This window comes from Phyllopteryx taeniolatus, chromosome 12, assembly GCF_024500385.1.
Source record: "Phyllopteryx taeniolatus isolate TA_2022b chromosome 12, UOR_Ptae_1.2, whole genome shotgun sequence".
In the NCBI taxonomy this organism is placed as follows: Eukaryota; Metazoa; Chordata; class Actinopteri; order Syngnathiformes; family Syngnathidae; genus Phyllopteryx; species Phyllopteryx taeniolatus.
In genome coordinates, this window is record NC_084513.1 from 4,139,565 (window position 1) to 4,157,736 (window position 18,172).

At 42.2% G+C, this 18,172-nt stretch overlaps 2 protein-coding genes across 6 annotated transcripts in view; one reads left to right on the forward strand and one right to left on the reverse strand.

The window, feature by feature from the left end:
• The window catches only part of hspbap1 (hspb associated protein 1), a 12,832-nt gene extending 1,378 nt beyond the window's left edge, over nt 1-11,454 (reverse strand). The window contains exons 1-8 of one of the 5 annotated variants that reach the window (XM_061792613.1): nt 10,274-10,927; nt 10,139-10,180; nt 9,790-9,991; nt 6,688-6,872; nt 3,858-3,994; nt 1,371-1,542; nt 758-841; nt 579-689 (exon numbers count right to left, since the gene is read on the reverse strand). In XM_061792613.1, the coding sequence (XP_061648597.1) occupies nt 579-689; nt 758-841; nt 1,371-1,542; nt 3,858-3,994; nt 6,688-6,872; nt 9,790-9,991; nt 10,139-10,165 (918 nt within the window). In that variant the 5' untranslated portion in view covers nt 10,166-10,180; nt 10,274-10,927. Of the gene's footprint in view, nt 1-578; nt 690-757; nt 842-1,370; nt 1,543-3,857; nt 3,995-6,687; nt 6,873-9,789; nt 9,992-10,138; nt 10,181-10,273; nt 10,928-10,954; nt 11,142-11,315 lie in introns of those variants that run through there. The other 4 variants (XM_061792617.1, XM_061792615.1, XM_061792614.1 and 1 more) reach the window with 4 other exon arrangements.
• The window catches only part of slc49a4 (solute carrier family 49 member 4), a 35,578-nt gene continuing 28,732 nt past the window's right edge, over nt 11,327-18,172 (forward strand). The window contains exons 1-2 of the mRNA XM_061792612.1: nt 11,327-11,627; nt 16,238-16,331. Of these exons, the coding sequence (XP_061648596.1) occupies nt 11,327-11,627; nt 16,238-16,331 (395 nt within the window). The remainder of the gene's footprint in view (nt 11,628-16,237; nt 16,332-18,172) is intronic.

Genomic DNA, 18,172 nt, shown 5'->3' on the forward strand with positions numbered 1-18,172 from the left:
TGTAAAAGTTTCAAACATGTTCAAGCTTTTTTTTTTTACATTTATTTACAATAAGTTTGTAATGTACTGTAACATACTTTTAGGCCACAAAAAAACTAGACAACAATAATTTTGTACTGTAATGTGGTTGCAAATGGCCTCAAAAAAAAAAAAAGTGCTTCAAGGTAACAGACCATGGGCTATATCGGATGACCCCCTTGGTCCGTTCGATTGAGGTTCCACTGTACCTCACACTTTTAAAACATTTGAAAATAAAAATGTGCAAAATAACTCATTTGTGCATATGGAGTACAAAAGTTAAAAAAACATGGCAGTTCTATATGAACACTGAAAAAGTAAAGTGGATGTAAACTTAAATATTATTTATGATTGCTTGGAAATTATGATAAATCTCACATATATTTTTTTAACAATAGCTCATCTTCACCTTCAATTCTGGCTATTGCTCAAGTGTGCACATAGATTTTTGCGGTGAATCAATTCAGAGGACTCCCTGAGTCAATATTGACTTGGGTGGAGGACTAATATTGCGGTACATCAATTAATTGATGTTTTTACCCACCCCGATAATGTCGTACCTCGGTGGGGTTGAGCCAGGGTACGGCATCGTCGTCGCCCTGCGCGCTCTTCACGGCACACATCACCGTCCTAGTCACCGCCTCGCCCACACGCACCACGTGGTCGTCGTCCTGCGCGGAAATTGATCAATCGATCAATCAATAATCAATAAAATAAGAAATGATTTTGCGTGGCTCACCATCTCGATCCAGGAGTTTACGCTAACGGTAAGAGCGTCAAGAGACTCCACGTAGTGCCACCAGTGTCTGGGCACAAACAGAACCTGACCACAGAAGAATAAGAGGCTTACCATGCGTCTGACTGCACTTCCTCTTTCAGCCACTGGATGGCAGCATTGCCCTACTGGCACCCTCCGATGGCGTCAATTTACATGTTGATGACGATGATGTGTGTGTATCTATATGTATTTGGTGTTTGTGTGTGTATATGTATATTTGTTGGCATTTGTGTGTGAATATGTTTGGTGAGTGTGTATTTAGTGTTTTATGAACATTTGTCGTGTGTTTATTGTTTATGTGTACGTTTTGGGTATTTTTCTTATTGTTTGTATTTTTTGGGGAGTATGTATTTACTATTTAGTGTGTTGGTGTGTGTGTATTTAGTGTTGTGTGTATTTATTCACATACACGTATGTTTTGTTGTGTGCGTGTATTTAATGTTTTGCGTAGATTTAGTGTGCATATTTAGACTTTATGTGTGTACATTTAGTGTTTTGTGTGTGTGTTCGGTGTAGCGTTAACCACTGCATATTGACAGTTCGGCAACGCTAAGCTAAACAAGGGTTGACCCACCTGCCCGGGCAGCAGGGTGACGACGTGCGCGCCGGCGTGCCGGAAAGCGGGAAACCTGGCGAGGTCGGGACGCAGGACGTTGACGCGGCTGAACACGCTGGACTCCTCGTACGGGATCCTGCTCGGGTACAGCTTGGACGTGTCCTCCGGAGGGAACAAGTACCAGCGCTTCCTGCGCATGCACAGCAAACGAACAGCAAGGAAACAGCCAGGAAAGAGAAGTCAAACTTTAAGAAATAGGAAGTCTCCAATGTTTGGTGACAGGGAAACAGCACGCAAACATTAAGGAAACTAATATGTGCATGTTTTGTGAATGTGTGTTTATTGTGTCTTTGTTGTATGTTTGGTGTGTGTTTGTACGTATATTTAATCTGTATTTTTAGTGTGTGTGTGTTCGGTGTATGTTAGGTTTGAGTTCTTCACCGATTCTGTTCATAACTTTGATGTACGGAATTTCGAGCCGCAGCCCAGGCGTAGTTGGGGTCCGGTTTGGTGGCCTCGGTATTGCATCTCTGCTTTTCCCAGATGATGTGGTTCTGTTGGGGCTTCATCAAGCCGTGACCTCCAACTCTCACTGGAGCGGTTTGCAGCAGAGTATGAAGCGATTTGGATGAAAATCAGCACCTCCAAATCTGAGACCATGGTCCTCAGTCGGAAAATGGTGGAGTGCCCTGTCCAGGTCGGGGATGAGATCCAGCCCCAAGTAGAGGAGTTCAAGTATCTTGAGGTCTTGTTCACGAGAGAGGGAAGAATGGAACGGGAGATCGACAGGTGGATCGGTGCAGCGTCTGCAGTGATGCGGACTTTGTATCGGTCCGTTGTGGTGAAGAAGGCGCTAAGCCGAAAAGCAAAGCTTAGAAGTCTGAGCTTCCCCGCGAAAGCTACTGCCCCGCGACCCGACCTCGGATAAGCAGAGGGATGGATAGATGAACTCTCCATGCCATTTTTGCCGGGTGTCTTCTTTATTTTTGTGTCATCAAAACTGACCTTAACTGAGGCAAGGGAAGCCTGCAGTTCTTTAGAAGTTGTCCTGAGTTCCTTTGTGGTCTCCTGGATGAGTCATTGCTGTTCTCTTGGGGTAATCTTTGTTGGCCGGCCACTCTCGGGAAGGTTCACCACTGTTCCATGTTTTCTCCACGTGAGGATAATGGCTCTCTCTAAGGTTCGCTGGAACCCGAAAGCTTTAAAAATGACTTTTGTCACGCTTTCCAGGCTGATACATGTCAATTACTTTATTTCTCGAATTTCTTTGGATCCTGTCATTTTGTTGCAGCTTTTTTAGATCTTTTGTCCAGCTTCATTTTGATAAATTGTTGTAATAATGTGAACGTTGGCAGAGCTTGTATGTTTCTCCACTCTCTGCATCTTTTGTTGTGTCTTAACATTTTTTTTTTTTAATTATCTTTCACCAGGAGTGAATGTGTTATTTGGGCACGGTGTATCTAACTTTCTACTAATCATCATGTCCACCAACTCTCGAGCTTTTCCTGTCGTAGTCCCAACATTCAAAGTCCCCACATTCAGTTTTAGGCTTTGTAGTTTCCTCTTCTCTTTCTGCCTAAGAACCCGCTTCCCAACTCTCCTTCGTCTTCGACCCACAGTAGCTGAATTTCCTCCGCTGCCCTGTGGGTTAACGGTGCCAGTGGCGGACATTGTTAACCCGGGGCACGGCCGATCCGGTATGGAATTCTTTGGATGAACGCTCATATTTGTTTGGCAAAGTTTTAAGCCGGATGCCCTTCCTGACGCAACCCTCTGCATTTATCTGGGCTTGGGACTGGCACTGGCTCGTGCCCCCCATAGGGGTGCATTCGAGAAATTACGGTACACTGTATATTAATCCATTGCTTTTACTAATGTTTTCAGTTTTTTGCTAGGGTATGGTTTCAGTAGCTGGCACGGTGGAAAAACCGGTTAGCACATCTGCCTCACAGTTCTGGGGACCGGGGTTCAAATCCCGGCCCCGCCTCTGTGGAGTTTGCCTGTTCTCCCCGTGCCCGCGTGGGTTTTCTCCGGGCACTCCTTTTTCCTCCCACATCCCAAAAACATGCATGGTAGGTTCATTGAAGACTCTAAATTATATATATATATATATATATATATATATATATATATATATATTTGGTGTATGTTTAGTGTGTGTGCATTTGATGTGGGCAATTATGTTCTGTGTGTGTGTTTGTGGGGCAAAGTGTGATACATGTCTCTAGTGCATGTTTGTGTGCGCGCGCATATTTAGTGTGGAATACCGTCCATTTGAACAGTTTCAGCGAGGTCACACACTGTCAATTCCAATGACATCCCACAAGACACCAGACTCAATTAAGAAAAAGACCATTTTAAAAGCCGCAAGTCTGTCAGCGTTCAAGCAGAGTCGACCAAGAGTGTAAAACAAATCAGCATCATGGGGGAAGCGTTTCAGCATCAGTCTGATGTGCCTGTAGTCGCTCAATAAAAGCAGGGGTCAAGCATTCATGACAGTCTTACCGTCCTTGTACCTGCAGAACCAGGTTGCATCCGTAAGAGTCCAGGTGGCACGGCGTGTTGGCGCCCTCTGTGCCGATCCACAGCGTGCTCTCTTTTCCGTTACGGCCCTCGAACCCGAACGCCTCCCACTTTATATCCTGTCACACACAGGCACAAACACGCACACGCATAGACGGACCAGGAATCCATTAGCGCACAACTAAGCGGTTGTCAGTAATCGGCAGACTGGTCAACGTCTCCCGCACATTTCAACACGCCGTCATTTACTTTCCCGGCGCTATAAAAATTAATCTGCCAAATAATTTGTTGATGTTTGTGTGTGAGTGTAGGTGTGTGTGTGTGGGACAACACTTTGATGTCTTTATCTGCAAAAAGAAGCTGTGCGATTTAATTGAAAATGTCACAAAAAAAAAAAAGAGATTGAGTGAGAAAAGGTACAATTATTTGGTTTCATTCCGTTGATATGCGGACACCGCCTGGAGCTTTTTAACAATCACTTTACTGTATATAAATCATTGAGGAAATAATGGACTATTTACGTCTTGTGTCAGATTCTCATCGGTATTCATACAATGTTTTTACTTTGTCTTTTTGAGATTGAGTGCAAGAGGTTCCTGCATAATGTCTGCCCGCACACACACACACACACACACACACACAACGAGAATGGTACTCAGAACACCCAAGGCCAAAAATTTGCACCTTGCACACCTTCTCTTCCCATTGCACGTCAAAGCTGTGTGACCGAATCTTTGACCCTCCTTGGTCTTGGTACATATTCCCTAACAGAGTATGCCACGAATCCTAAACACACTTTTTCTTGCACCGTCTCTTCTAATACTAACAGAACGCTCTTACTATTTATTTTCTCTATTTTTTTTAGTGCCGACTACCTCAAAAGAGTCTTCCCTTTGCCTACCAATTCCTTCACTCTCACACCTAACCTCTACTGTCACCATCGCTGTTGTCATTTATCACACAATCTCCCCACTCTGACCCGTCCACAGCACAGCTGTGCCTACCCACTAGAGGTGGGTAAGGAACGTGCTACATTCACTCCGTTATCTTTACTCAAGTAACATTTTGGATAAATTGTACTTGTCAGAGTAGTTTTAATGAAGCATACTTTCTACTTTTACTGGGGTATTTCTGTATATTTTTTGACTTGTGTTTTCACGTTCTGCATGTGGTGCCGTTGCGCCAATCCCCCGTGATTACAACAGTGATGGTTGACTCAAGTTCACCAATCACACGAAACACGAAAGTCACATGTCCACACACAAAGGTCTTCTATTGGGCTTCGCGGGCCAATCAAAGTGAGTCGTGACAGCCACGCCCGACTCATGTTTACATGATAGACTACGAAAAACAACAGCTTTAACATGTAGCTTAGTCTTGTCGCTGCCCAAACTTGGATATTTCAGCCCACTTCTAATTTGAGAAAACACCTTCCCGTAAGTTGTGGATGTTTTTGCTGTGCATATGGCACTACTTTATGGTCACATGTACCCGTAAAACATGCATCTTGTTCTCTCTCTCTGTCTTTCACACACACACGCACTATCAATAAGTCTGGTCACCAAACACCTTCTTCATTCATTCATTTTAGTGGATAAAGCAAACAATGTTTCTGTAAGGCCCTATGCATGTTTTTTTTCCCACTTCAAAATTGAAATGGTGGCAGTTGTGTGGACTCCCATCGAACATGAGTTTGAATGTGATCTGTTACTTCTGAACACAGCCACATGCCAGTTATAAGAGGGAGTACATCCTTGTGCAACCAGATTTATTTGTATTTATTTGATTTGATCTTATTATCCATCCATCCATTTTCTGTACCACTTATCCTCACTAGGGTCACGGGCATGCTGGAGCCTGGCATTTGTATACTTTTTCTATCCACTGCAACCTTGTTCCTGTTTTTGTAATCTGCCTGGTGAGCCTACAGTACTGTGCTGTTTAACAAGTAGAAACAATGTAGTATAAGACCATCTCTTTCAGCAGAACTTTCCCTAATTTGTTATTTTACAAAGATTTTATTTTATAGATTTTTTTTGTTTTAGAATAAGTGATATTGTTCAGCAATATCTGAATTTGCACACTCACATTTTATTTAGTTATTCTTATTTTATTTGACGTTCATGCTCTGATTTAAAATAATAAATCAGAAGGTACTCACGAGTTACTGAGTACTGTCTTACTCTTACTCAAGTAATTATTTGGAGGACTATTTTTTTTTACTTTGACTTGAGTCATATTATTCTAAAGTAACATGACTCTTACTTGAGTACAATATTTGGCTGCTCGACCAACATCTGCTACCCGCTAATTCCTTCGTAGACTCATTTAATTTCAAGTTCAATGTCCACCGAAAGTCCTCATCTTCTATTCAGGGCCTTAAAGTTCATGTAAGGAACCTAGGACTTTTTCCTCGTCGCCATCTTACTACCAAACATTTCGCCACGCGCTTCTAGCTACCCGCTAACGCAACTCCACCTTCTTCCGGACTGCTTGAATCTCCCTCCGTGTGAACATTGGTTCCGGCAGCGCAAACACGGTTCCGGACGGAACTTTTTTTCTTTTTTGGATCCCGGCGGAGCTTCGAGGCAGATATTCTGCGTCGACCAATTTTTGAAGTCGACTTAGCCAACGTATTTAATTTTTTTCCCCCAGCTCTAATTTAGTGTATATTCATTGTGTGTGTTTTGTGTGTTTATATAGCGTTCATGGTAGCCTGTCTGCGTCAATAAACGAAGAAACAAATAAACTAAAAACAAACAACTTACAGTATCATCCTATTTTCAGCCTTGGTGAATAACATAGTGGATACCTCAAACATGTCGGGCTGGTGCGCAAACATCCTGGCAATGTACTTGTAGTCGGCGTAGGCCCAGAACTGAGAGCGGGGGTAGTCACAGAAAGAGCCCACGTCATCCCCCGCCTCACCTTTCAGCCAGCTGAGAAACTGACACATGCTGGCTTCCACATAGCAGCACTGAGTTTCAAACTGAGGCACTGTGGAAACAAGCAGACCAAGGAAATTGACGTTGATTTCTATTGTGCTAGGACTCAGGGGTCGGCAACCCGCGGCTCCGGAGCCGCATGTGGCTCTTTCATCCTTCGGCTGCGGCTTTCTGTGTCTTTGCAAAATAAAACGAGGAGTGTTCAATATTAATTTTTTCCTTTTCGTTCATTCATTTTTCAAATGTGACTGTAAATAGGAAGATTTTATGGTGATTTGGTAACATTAAAAGACTCAGTCAAAATACACGTCGCAACCGCCGATGTGCGACCCCTGGCACCACGATTCATTGAGCTATTCGACCCCCGGTAGGCAAACCATGGCTAAAACCAAGAAAAGAAATGTTTCTGAAGAAATGCAGCGTGATACGTGAACTATATTAAAAAGAACTTTCATTGTAATGACATGTTTGGTTTACATGATCTCCATTCGATGTAACATAACAATAAGATACAACTTTCAAAAATCAGTTCCAGGTTTATATATTTTACGAACTGTTACTTCGACATTGGTCGCCATTGTTGTTTGCGTCATTGGGTATTGACGTCAAAAGGGGGTATGCCCATTTTCGCCTGTGTTTTTAGCTTTCGCTACAGTAGCAGCTCCGGCAGTAACGAAGGCCATTCAGCCTTTTCAGTTTGAGCCAGTGTGTGATCAAAGACATGAGGAGAGAGAAGAATTCACCAGCAATGAAAATGGAAATGAGAATGAAGATGACGGACGGGCGTGAAGAAGCTCGAACTGGTCATTTTTGGGTGGCGTCTTGGCTGCTGCTTGGCAAAGTCGTTTATTGTGCAGCTACGTCGCAAATCGGACACGCACCACTCTTGAGTGGATACTGTGGTGAACACTAGTGATGCACGCAAATTTCAGTGGCCGAATGTTTCAGTGGGATTTTCGGTTTCAGACCGAAATGAAACGGCCGAAATAATATGTTGTTTACTGCCGCTACCTCTTTGCGACCCTCGAGCATGTATAAACAATATAGAGCTGCACGATATTGGGAAGAAAGAAAAAAAAATGGCATTGCGTTTTTTTTTTTTTTTTTTTAAACTGCAATATATATTGCGATGTGAAATAATACAGGATCAGTGTTGGGAAAGTTCATTTTCTATGCAAACTAGCTCAAAGTTCAGTTCATCGTTTCAAAAATTAACTAGTTCAGTTCATCATTCAAAATGTTGAATTAAGGTCACCGGTCAAAAAATGAACTCGTTTATAATTATTATTTTTTTTTTTCAATATGTTGCTGACGGCCTATTACCCTTTTCATTTCCCCATTGTTGCAACTCATTCAGTTCACACTAGTAGCCAGCTTCAGCTTTCACCCTACAATCTCAAAAACGTGAGGAAAAACTTGCTTAGATCAGGCGTCCCCAACCACCGGTCCGCGGACCGGTACCGGGCCGTGAGGCATTTGTTACCGGGCCGCAGAGAAAGAATGACCAGTTCATATAATTTCTATTGTACTGCAATTCACTTGGCAATGTGTTTTATTTTGAAAATTGACCAGATCTTCTACGCCGCACCAGCTGCGCGTCTCAATTGACGCGTCGAGCGTTTCTGTTTGCGGTCCGAGCGGGCTGGCTAACGGCGGGAGAGCTCAAAGAACGAAATCATTTCATAAACTAATTCAGTTCATTACGTTGACTGAAAAGATTTGTTCTTGCGAACGAAACAACACCATATCAGGAGTCCTACTTAAAATATGGGTTTATCGCAACAGTTAACTCTCACGCACCAAGTCCGCTCATCTGGCTGTTTATATATATCTCGATAACTTTGCATTCCTCGCAGCTCAGGCTGACTATATTAACAAAATAATTTATCTATTCTTATATTACAAAACAAAATAAATTCCATATTATCACAGTGTGATTGTACTGTGTTTTAACTAAAGCATTCTGATACAAATAATAATTTTCCGAGCAATCCATTTTTACAATTAGGTACTGTATTACAAAATAACACATCCACTCCCATTTACAGTGTTCCCGTGCCTACCTAGTTTCATTCTGAAGAGCAAAATAAGAAATGCAGCAATCTTGTAATCTTTTGAGCATGTCCAAACAGGTCCCTCTGCTGATCGCTTTTAATATTACAGTCGATTCACTGTATATTACAGACCCTTGCAATTTGACTATTGCGCACAAGTACATCACGATGACAATCAAGCAAAAATAGCGTGCAGCCCTAACACAATACTTAAGAAACATTTACTATTAACAAGAAATATAGAGCTTTCCTGACAATCCAGTTGAATTTACTGGGAGGTCAATATAATACCTACAACCTACATTTATGGTTTGATAATGACATAGTGCACCGTAAATCAACTGTAAATGTGACATTTACATAACACAAACATTCAACGAGCTACTGGTAACAAAAACACATTAACAACAAAGATGAACTTCTTTATTACAGCAAATATTCAAATTTGCATGTTGCAATGAATTGTGGGCACCACGTGGCTTTTCTGTCATCATGCTTGCGGCTACGAGCCCAAACGGAGCATCCTTATTGTCACCCAACCTCCCTGCTTTCCACTGTTCGGGTAGGGAGTGGTTGTTGCATGCTATTTTGCGCCACCCGAGCTACAGCTAAACGTGGCTAAATACGATGCCGAGCTGCGGAGGCGAATGTGCGCCTCGTGTCCTTTGTCAACGTAGCATAAGTCACTAAGCATCACCTCCATGACACAGATCTGGCCGGAACCGTCTTTTAGCGGAAATTAGCCAACTTCGAAGGGTTTTGTGGCTCCCGGTGATTTAGTTATTTTTTTTTTTCGTGAGAGACGTGACAAATGGCAGTTTGAGTGTTTAAGGTTGCTGACTCCTGTGTTAGGTAATGGCGGTTGTCAGGAATGCATGTTGTCCATTGTTCCTCCAATTCACTCATAGCTCTTACTGTTCGTCTCCTCTTTTCTCCCCAGGCGGAATCGGACAGCTCTGTCGCCGAGATGACGGCGCAGGTTCTCTGCGGTCCAGCCGAGGACGGGCCAGCCGTGCGTCATGTTCAAGAAGACGGCGGGCTGCTGTAGACGACCCACAATCTTGTGGGCCTCCTCCGGGCTGAACGCCGGGACGTGTTTGGCACCGGTAGCCATGGCCTGTAGCACACGCAGTATTCAGTGGGTTTTAGGTCTAGGGTTTTGCCATTTTATCATAAAACATAACAGCACCACATTTATATAGGCACATCTGTTGTAGATCCATTTAATTTTATTTGCAAGGGTCTATATCCTAAGGTTAAGTACCTTAAGGTGTTGTCGCTTTTTTGTCATCTCTTTTCTTTGTCACTATTATTAAGTACAGGAGGGTGTTATTGCCTTTGTTTCCTGTATCCCATCTCAAACTACATAGTCCCAGGTGTCGTTATTGCTATTGTTTACCTTTGTTCTCGCTGTTTGTTGTCTCTTTTCTGTTGATCCCCTCTCAAATTAAGTACCACAAGGTCGTTGTTACTGCTATTGTCGTCTTTTATTATTGCTATTTGTTGTCTATGTCTGTCCCCTTTCTAACTACACACTAGCAGTGTTGTTAATTGCTTCTTGTTGTCTCTTTTCTGTTGTCTCAAGTTGAGTACCAAAAGGTGTTTGACTTTTGTTATATTTCCTCTGTCTGTCCCGTGACATGCTACACACCACCAGGTAGTGTTATTGCTTTTTGTTGTCTTGTCACTAATTAAACTCCTATCAGGTATTGTTGTTGTCGTCTCTTTTTCTCTCTGCCCCCTCTCAAGTTGAGCTTCTTTGTGTCCCTTGAAATACACTATACAAATCTAAGTTGTTATTGTTATTAAGAAGCAGAGGGCGTTGTCATTGCTTTTTGCTCTCTCTGTACCATCTCAAACTACATACGAGCAGGTGTCGAAATATTAAGTTATTGACGTTAGCAGTAAAGCTAATGGAAAGCTAGTTTGCCTGGAACCCAGTTAGCCTCACTTTAAAAGTGAGTATATCAACAGTATCAAAAGTCTTAGCTTGAAGGGTGAATCGCCTTATCTGCTGTACATATTAGCTCGCTCACTAACTCGAGGAAGACGAGCTCTTGGAAAAAAATCGGGTACACACCGTCGTCAGCACGTGCAGCGAAGCTGTGGGCGGAAGTAAACAAAACTCACGTGGCAGAGACGTAACGTGACGCAGTCGTTTTCAATTGGCTTTTGACGCGCTTAGGCTGTGAAACTACTCCATTTTGGCTCCGCGTAAGCAGCGACGCCTCCACTCACTCACCCTTTCAAGGCGAGCTAACATGGCGGATTACGAGCCACAGTTTCCATAGCGGAAACTGGATATTTTACGCATGCGCAGTCTAGTTCCGTAACCGTCGTCTGTTTTTGTTTGTGCTAGCGACTGAAACCGAGGATACTGAACGTTTTCTGCCACCGTACGACGACCAAAGAAGGCCGAATTGATCCAGAAGCGTGCTCACGGTGTTCCGCTATGGGTGCCGCTTCGAGCACCGAGGCCGAGAGGGAGCCGCTTCTCGTGCCGTCCCACGCCGCGGCGTCGAGACCTGCGCCGCCTGTCAACAGCCGAGTGTACGGCCGAAGATGGCTGGTCCTCTGCCTGTTCTCCCTGCTGGCCCTCATGCAGGGGATGGTGTGGAACTTTTGGGGGCCCATTCAGAACTCGGCGGCCCACGCTTTCGGCTTCACCAAGTCCGACATCGCGGTGCTGGTCCTGTGGGGTCCGGTGGGCTTCGTCCCGTGGCTGCTCTTCATGTGGCTCATGGATAAAAGAGGTGAGCTAATGTGTCGAAAACCCCCCAAAACGATTAGAGGTTCATCTATTGACTTTATAGTCATGTGATGAATGGATTTTTCACAATATAAACAAATATTGTTAGTGTAGGAAACCATAGCTTTAGCCAACTAGCATCCTACAGACTATATTTCCTGACCAAATAAAATAAACGATGGTATCGCCATTACCAATATCGGCACCGATACTTGCAATAATGTAGATTCAAAACCGTTTCATTTAGTTTTTAAAGTGATACAGCACATTTCCTTACCGATGTGATATGCATGTATGATAGTAAAATATAAACTGGTATCTCAAATATAACCAAACTACATACCGAATTTTAAACTAGTGACAGGTGATGAATTATTTAGTATTATTTTTTGAACCAAGAAAGGTTGGTATCGCAGATATTGATATCAATGCTAGGGATATTAAATACCAATATGAGTATTCACTCTTGAGTGTCACTATTCGAGTCAATCAATCGAGTCAATACTTTAACTGTAATTTATGAACAACCCAAGTTCCATTGGGTAATTCTTTTGAATTTAATGCCATCCATCCATCCATTTTCTGAGCCGCTTCTCCTCACTAGTGTCGCGGGCGCGCTGGAGCCTATGCCAGCTGTCATCGGGCAGGAGGCGGGGTACACCCTGAACTGGTTGCCAGCCAATCGCAGGGCACATACAAACAAACAACCATTGACACTCACAGTTACACCTACGGGCAATTGAGAGTGCCCGGAGAAAACCCACGCAGGCACGGGGAGAACATAATTTAATGTCAGTGTAATGTATTTAATTAGGATAGCAGCAACTCGAGTAACTCATTCATCTGTTAGCTATTTCCGACTAGCCAATATTCTCATAAAATGACACATAATGTCACATTTGACAAAAGTCAACCTTATTAAGAGGTACTGAAACATTGTGTGTCGAGTTAGCACGTCATGCTGCATGGGATTGCCTTGTGACTGATTTGCGAAATTGCACAACTGTTCTTCTTGTGACGTTGGAGTCAGTACAAGAAAAGTAGAATGAGAAGACACCCGACAAGCTTGTCATATCCACATGGTCGCCACTCAACTTTATTGCGAGTGGACTTGGCCACGAGGCCGATTGTTCAATTGGGTTAGTGGTGTAGTGTCTCTTCTCTCTCTCTCTCTCTCTCTCTCTCTTTCTGTCGCCCTCCCTGTCTCTCTCTCTGTATATCTTTCTGTTTGTCTGTCTGTCTCTCTGTCTCTATCGCTCTGTCTGTCTCTCTCTTTTTGTATGTCTGTCTATCTCTGTCTGTCTGTCTCTCTCTCTCTCTGTCGCTGTTTCTGTACAGTAGAAATAACCATCATGACATGGCCGCCACATCAGTGGCCCACGTTCAACATGGTCAGCACGTAGGCACGTCTTTTGGAATTGGATCTATTTTTTTTTATCTGTTACCCGGAAATACGTCAGTCCCATTCTCTGCCTGCACTGCGCCACAGTGCCATTAAACAACAGCGGCCAATTCTGGAACTTACAGACTTCGTCAACGGCAGTTAATGTGACAAATATAAAATATTTGTTGAGACATTGTTCAGTCCAGACGGTCCAGCCGCTTCTCCTCACTAGGGTCGCGGGCGTGCTGGAGCCTATCCCAGCTGTCATTGGGCAGGAGGCGGGGTACACCCAGAACTGGTTGCCAGCCAATCGCAGGGCACATACAAACAAACAACCATCCGCACTCACGTTCGCACCTACGGGCAATTTAGAGTCTCCAATTAATGCATGTTTTTGGGATGTGGGAGGAAACCGGAGTGCCCGGAGAAAACCCACGCAGGCACGGGGAGAACATGCAAACTCCACACAGGCGGGGCCGGGGATTGAACCCGGGTCCTCAGAACTGTGAGGCTGACGCTCTAACCAGTCGCTCACCGTGCCGCCGCCGTTTTATTCGATATCCTTTATATCTGGACAAAAATAGTTGAACAAAAACATAACACACAAGTGGTTTGTACATAAAAAAACAAATACACAAATACAGCATAAGAAAGAAAATACAAAAATATTTGAAAAATATTGCACAAAATCCAAAATTATTAGAAAAAAACCATGAAAACTATTTGGAAATAATAAAAAATAGAAAATAAAGAACTACTCGACAAAAATAACAGAAATATTTCACAAAATCTACAAAAGGAAACAAATGCTGAGGACATTTTTTTATTTAGAAAATACTAGAAAAAAAACTAATATAAGATAAAAAATTACAGAAGTATTTAACGAAAATACAGATAGAACAAATAGTAGAATATGATACAAAAGTAGTAACAAATAATGAAACTACAAGATGAAAAAGTATATATTTTTAATATTACAAAATAATGTATTACATGCATATAATATAATTTAAATACAAAAATGTTGCGAGAAAAAAGAATCTTTGAGAAATAATATAAAGACTTGTAAAAATGTATATAAACACATTGGATGTAAAAAATATAGAACTATGAGACAAAAAATATTTTAAACTGATACAGAAGATTTAGGTGGACATAGAAATATGTTTGATGAAAAGTGCACATATGTGAGAAAATACAAAAATATTAGGGGAAAAAAATATAGAAATATTAGATGGAAAACTATAGGACTTAACGGTCCTTCATATTTTAAACCGTTAAACTCACTGGCTGAAATGTTGTCATGGTTTATCCTGACTCCATAAGCTGTTTCATCACTACGGCTAAAGAACTTTAACTTCTGTGCTGTTGTCCTCCTGTCCTACTTTGACCCATCATAAGAGTAGGTTGAATGCTATTAACGTGCTCCTTGCGGCCCTCAAGTCTGGAGGGCCTTTGAGTTATTCCAGTTCAACCTGGCGAGAAAACAAAAAAGCAAAGGCACCTCTGACTGCCTTAAGAGCAGCTCTGACGTCGCTATTAGAGTTTCGTGGTTTATGGCCAGTGGTTGAAATTTGCTGCCGTGCTCTGCCCAAACACAGTAACTCAAACTCAAGTGTTTTGCAAACCGCCATCACGTATTTGTCTAGAATACAGTATAAGGTCCAAATTTGTTAGCAGTTAGATACAAAAAAAATATGATTAGTTCATTTTCTAAAATGGCCAAAATTACGGTACAATTGCCTCTTTAAGCAAAAATGGGAGACTTTCACCGTGTATTCATGCATAGCTTCTAAAGACTATTTTGTGGGTATACTCATGACAGACATGCTTATCAAATTTTAGGTTGCTATGTGAAACTGGCTTTGGGGGCTGAATTTTCAAAACATTTGAAGGACCCCTGAAAATGGCCACTGTAAAGAAAAACGGCAGACCTTTTTTGTCTTTTCAGGCATTGTTTCTTACAGCCCTTTTGTGGATCTACTCATGATAAATATTCCTACCAAATTGCAAAGTTGCTATTTCAACCTGGCTTTGGGGGCAGAATTTGTAAAACATTTAAAGGACCTCTGGTAATGGCTGAAAAGACCCAAAAATAGCCGCTTCTAAGTAAAAATGGTGGACTTCCTGTGTCTTTTCAGGCGTGGCCTCTTCTGACTTTTTTGTGGGATAGACATGCCTACTGAATTTCATGTTTCTAAGTGAAACTGGCTTCAGGGGCTGATTTTTCAAAACATTTAAAGAATGTCTGCTACCAAAATGACTTTAAATGGTCCCTTTAAAGTCAAATGGCAATCTTCCTGTGTCTTTTCAGGCATGGCTTCTTGAGACTTTTTTGTGGGTCTACTCATGGTAGACAGGAATACCGAATTTCATGTTGCTATTTGAAACTTGCTTTGGGGGCTGAACTTTAGAAAAATTACCATAAAATAGAAGTTTCTAAGTAAAATGGCAGACTTCCTTTTTCTTTTCAGGCATGGTTTCTATAGAGTTTTTTTGTGGGTCTAATAATGGTAGACAAGCCTTCCAAATTTTATGTTGCTAAGTGAAACTGGCTTTGGGGGCTGAACTTTCAAAACATTTGAAGGACCCCTAGAAATGAACAAAATGACTCTAAAATTGCTGCTTCAGTTTAAATCAAAATGGCCGATTGACTGCGCCCTTTACTACATGGCATCTTGAGTCTTTTTAGCCGGTTAACGTGTGAGATGCATTTCTACCAAAGTGAAACTGGCTTCTAGGGATGATTTTTTTTCACCAGTCACGTTAATAGAGGGAAGTTGAGAGAGTTTCCCAATCGGGGTGTCAAAAATATCACTTCCACGTGGAAAGACACAAATTGAGGAAGTTTGACCTTCGTCACATGGTTTGGAGCTGTTACTGGCAGGACCGCAACCAGTCACAACCAAAGTGGTCTGATCCCGGTGGTAGAAGACGTTCATGCATGGTTAACAACTACAAATAATCCAAAATCAAATCAGGCTCCAGCAGGCCCGCGACCCGCACGAGCATAAAGCGGTACAGAAAATTGATGGTTATTTATAGCTTTCTAGGCCACAAATCTACCGGTCCGGTCCACTTGAGATCAAATTGGGGTGTATGTGGCCCAGGAACTAAAATGATTTTGACAGCCCTGCAAGTATGCAGCAGCACAATAGAAATGAACGCAAGGAGTGGCGAGACTTGCAGGTGGCTCTTGTCGTCGTCTCATCTCGTCTCGTGTCCGGCAGGTCTTCGGGCATCCCTCCTGCTGTCGGCCTTCTTCATGCTGCTGGGGGCGGTGCTACGGAGCCTACCCCTATCGGACCCGGTTCTCCGGCGCTGGTAAGACTCCTCCTTCTGGTCATCTTTCTCCTCCTGGTCCTCCTCTTCCTCATCCTTGCTCTCTTCTGCCTTCTCCTCCCTTTTATTCATTCCCGTCCTGGTCCTCCTTTCCTTCCTAATCATCATCTTCCTTTAGTCCTCTTCCTCCTCCTCCTGCTCCTCCTCTTCCTTCTCCTTCTGCTCATCCTCTTCCATACTCTCTTTTTCCTCCTAATCCTCATCATCATCATCTTCCCTTTCCCCCTCCTCTTCGTCTTCGTCATCCTTCTCCTGGTCCCCCTCTTCCCACTTTCTCCTTATCCTCCTTCTCCTTGTCCTCTTTTCCTTACTCCTCCTCCTCGTTTTCGTTACCCACCTTCCTCGTCCTCCTTTTCCTCTTTCTCCTACTTCTCCTCCTCCTGGTCCTTCTCTTCCTCCTTGGGGACGTCCTCTTCATCCTCCATTTCTCCTCTTTTCCTCCTGGTGTCCTGTGACGCCGGTGGCAGGGTCAGGCGTGCCAAGGCAACTCTGAATTGTAACAGTGCTGCTCTTTGTTTTGACTTGTTTAACAACATGCATAAAAGTTACTTGTGGTCATCACCTACATGGAAAGTTCTACTGATTTTTATTGTGCACTGTGGCGTTTTTCATGAATAGTAGTATAGAATAGTAGGATAGAGAGGCTTTCTTGTCATTGTATGGCCAGAGACAAAGAAATCGGGGATGAGAGAAGCGATCGCATCCATTTGAATGACAAACAATTGGGGTGATTAAGGGTGCCCTGGACCCTTTGTGCATTATCATGAATGACTGTGAAGGAACCATCACTACTGTACCGTGCCAATCATGTAATATACAGAAGGTTATTAAAATCATAAAGCAGTTTAATGTACCCCTTTCATCCCTGCCTACCAATCAGCAATCGGCTGCGCTTGTCTGGCCAGCTCAAGGTCAAAGCGGTCAAGGTTCCACCCGCTGTTGTCTCAGTGTAGGATGGGATTGACCTCAGCGTGCCGGTTTGATACCAGGACAAGATAGCCTTGCAGGATGACAAGCGAAAACGCTGACACGGTTCATTTGCGAGCTAATTGTAAGCGGGTCGCAGGTGTTAATGGTTGACTCAGGTCTGGCTGCTCAAGTGCGGGCGCAGCATTCACCAGTTAGTTATTCTAACAGAGGAAAATAACCTCAGAAACGGCCACAAAAGTGCAAGATTGTTACCATAAAATGTTATATTTTGATATGAAATCTTATATATATATATATATATATATATATATATATATATATAATTATTATTATAATTTTTTTTTCATACATTGGAAATGTAATGTTTGTCAGATTTTTAACTAATAAGTAATTTATTTATGCCAGCTATGTTTATACTATTTTGTAGGGTTTCTTTTTTTGGGTTTTTAAAATTTTTTTTATTTCCCAGACCAAAATTGTATGCTTTCCCACAAAAGTGCAATATTTTCAGTTTTTGTATTTTTCACCTAATATTCTTTTGCATTTGCCCTATTTATATTTTCGATCTATATATATATATTTTTTTACTTTTTGTCAATTATTTTTTGTATTTTTTTAACCCCCCCCCAATATTTGGAACATTTTGTCCAATAGGTAAAGAAAATATTTTGGGGGGTATTTTTAAACTAATAATAGTTATAAATTAAGAATTTTTGGGTGAATTCTTTTTAACTATTTTCTAATATTTTGTGATGTAAAAAGTCTCCCAACACAAACATTTTATATTTGACCAAAAAGTATGACATTTGTGCACAAAGAGACAACAGTTGACCAAGAAAAGTAGTATTTTGATATAGAATATTTTGATTTTTTTTCACCAATATATCAATATA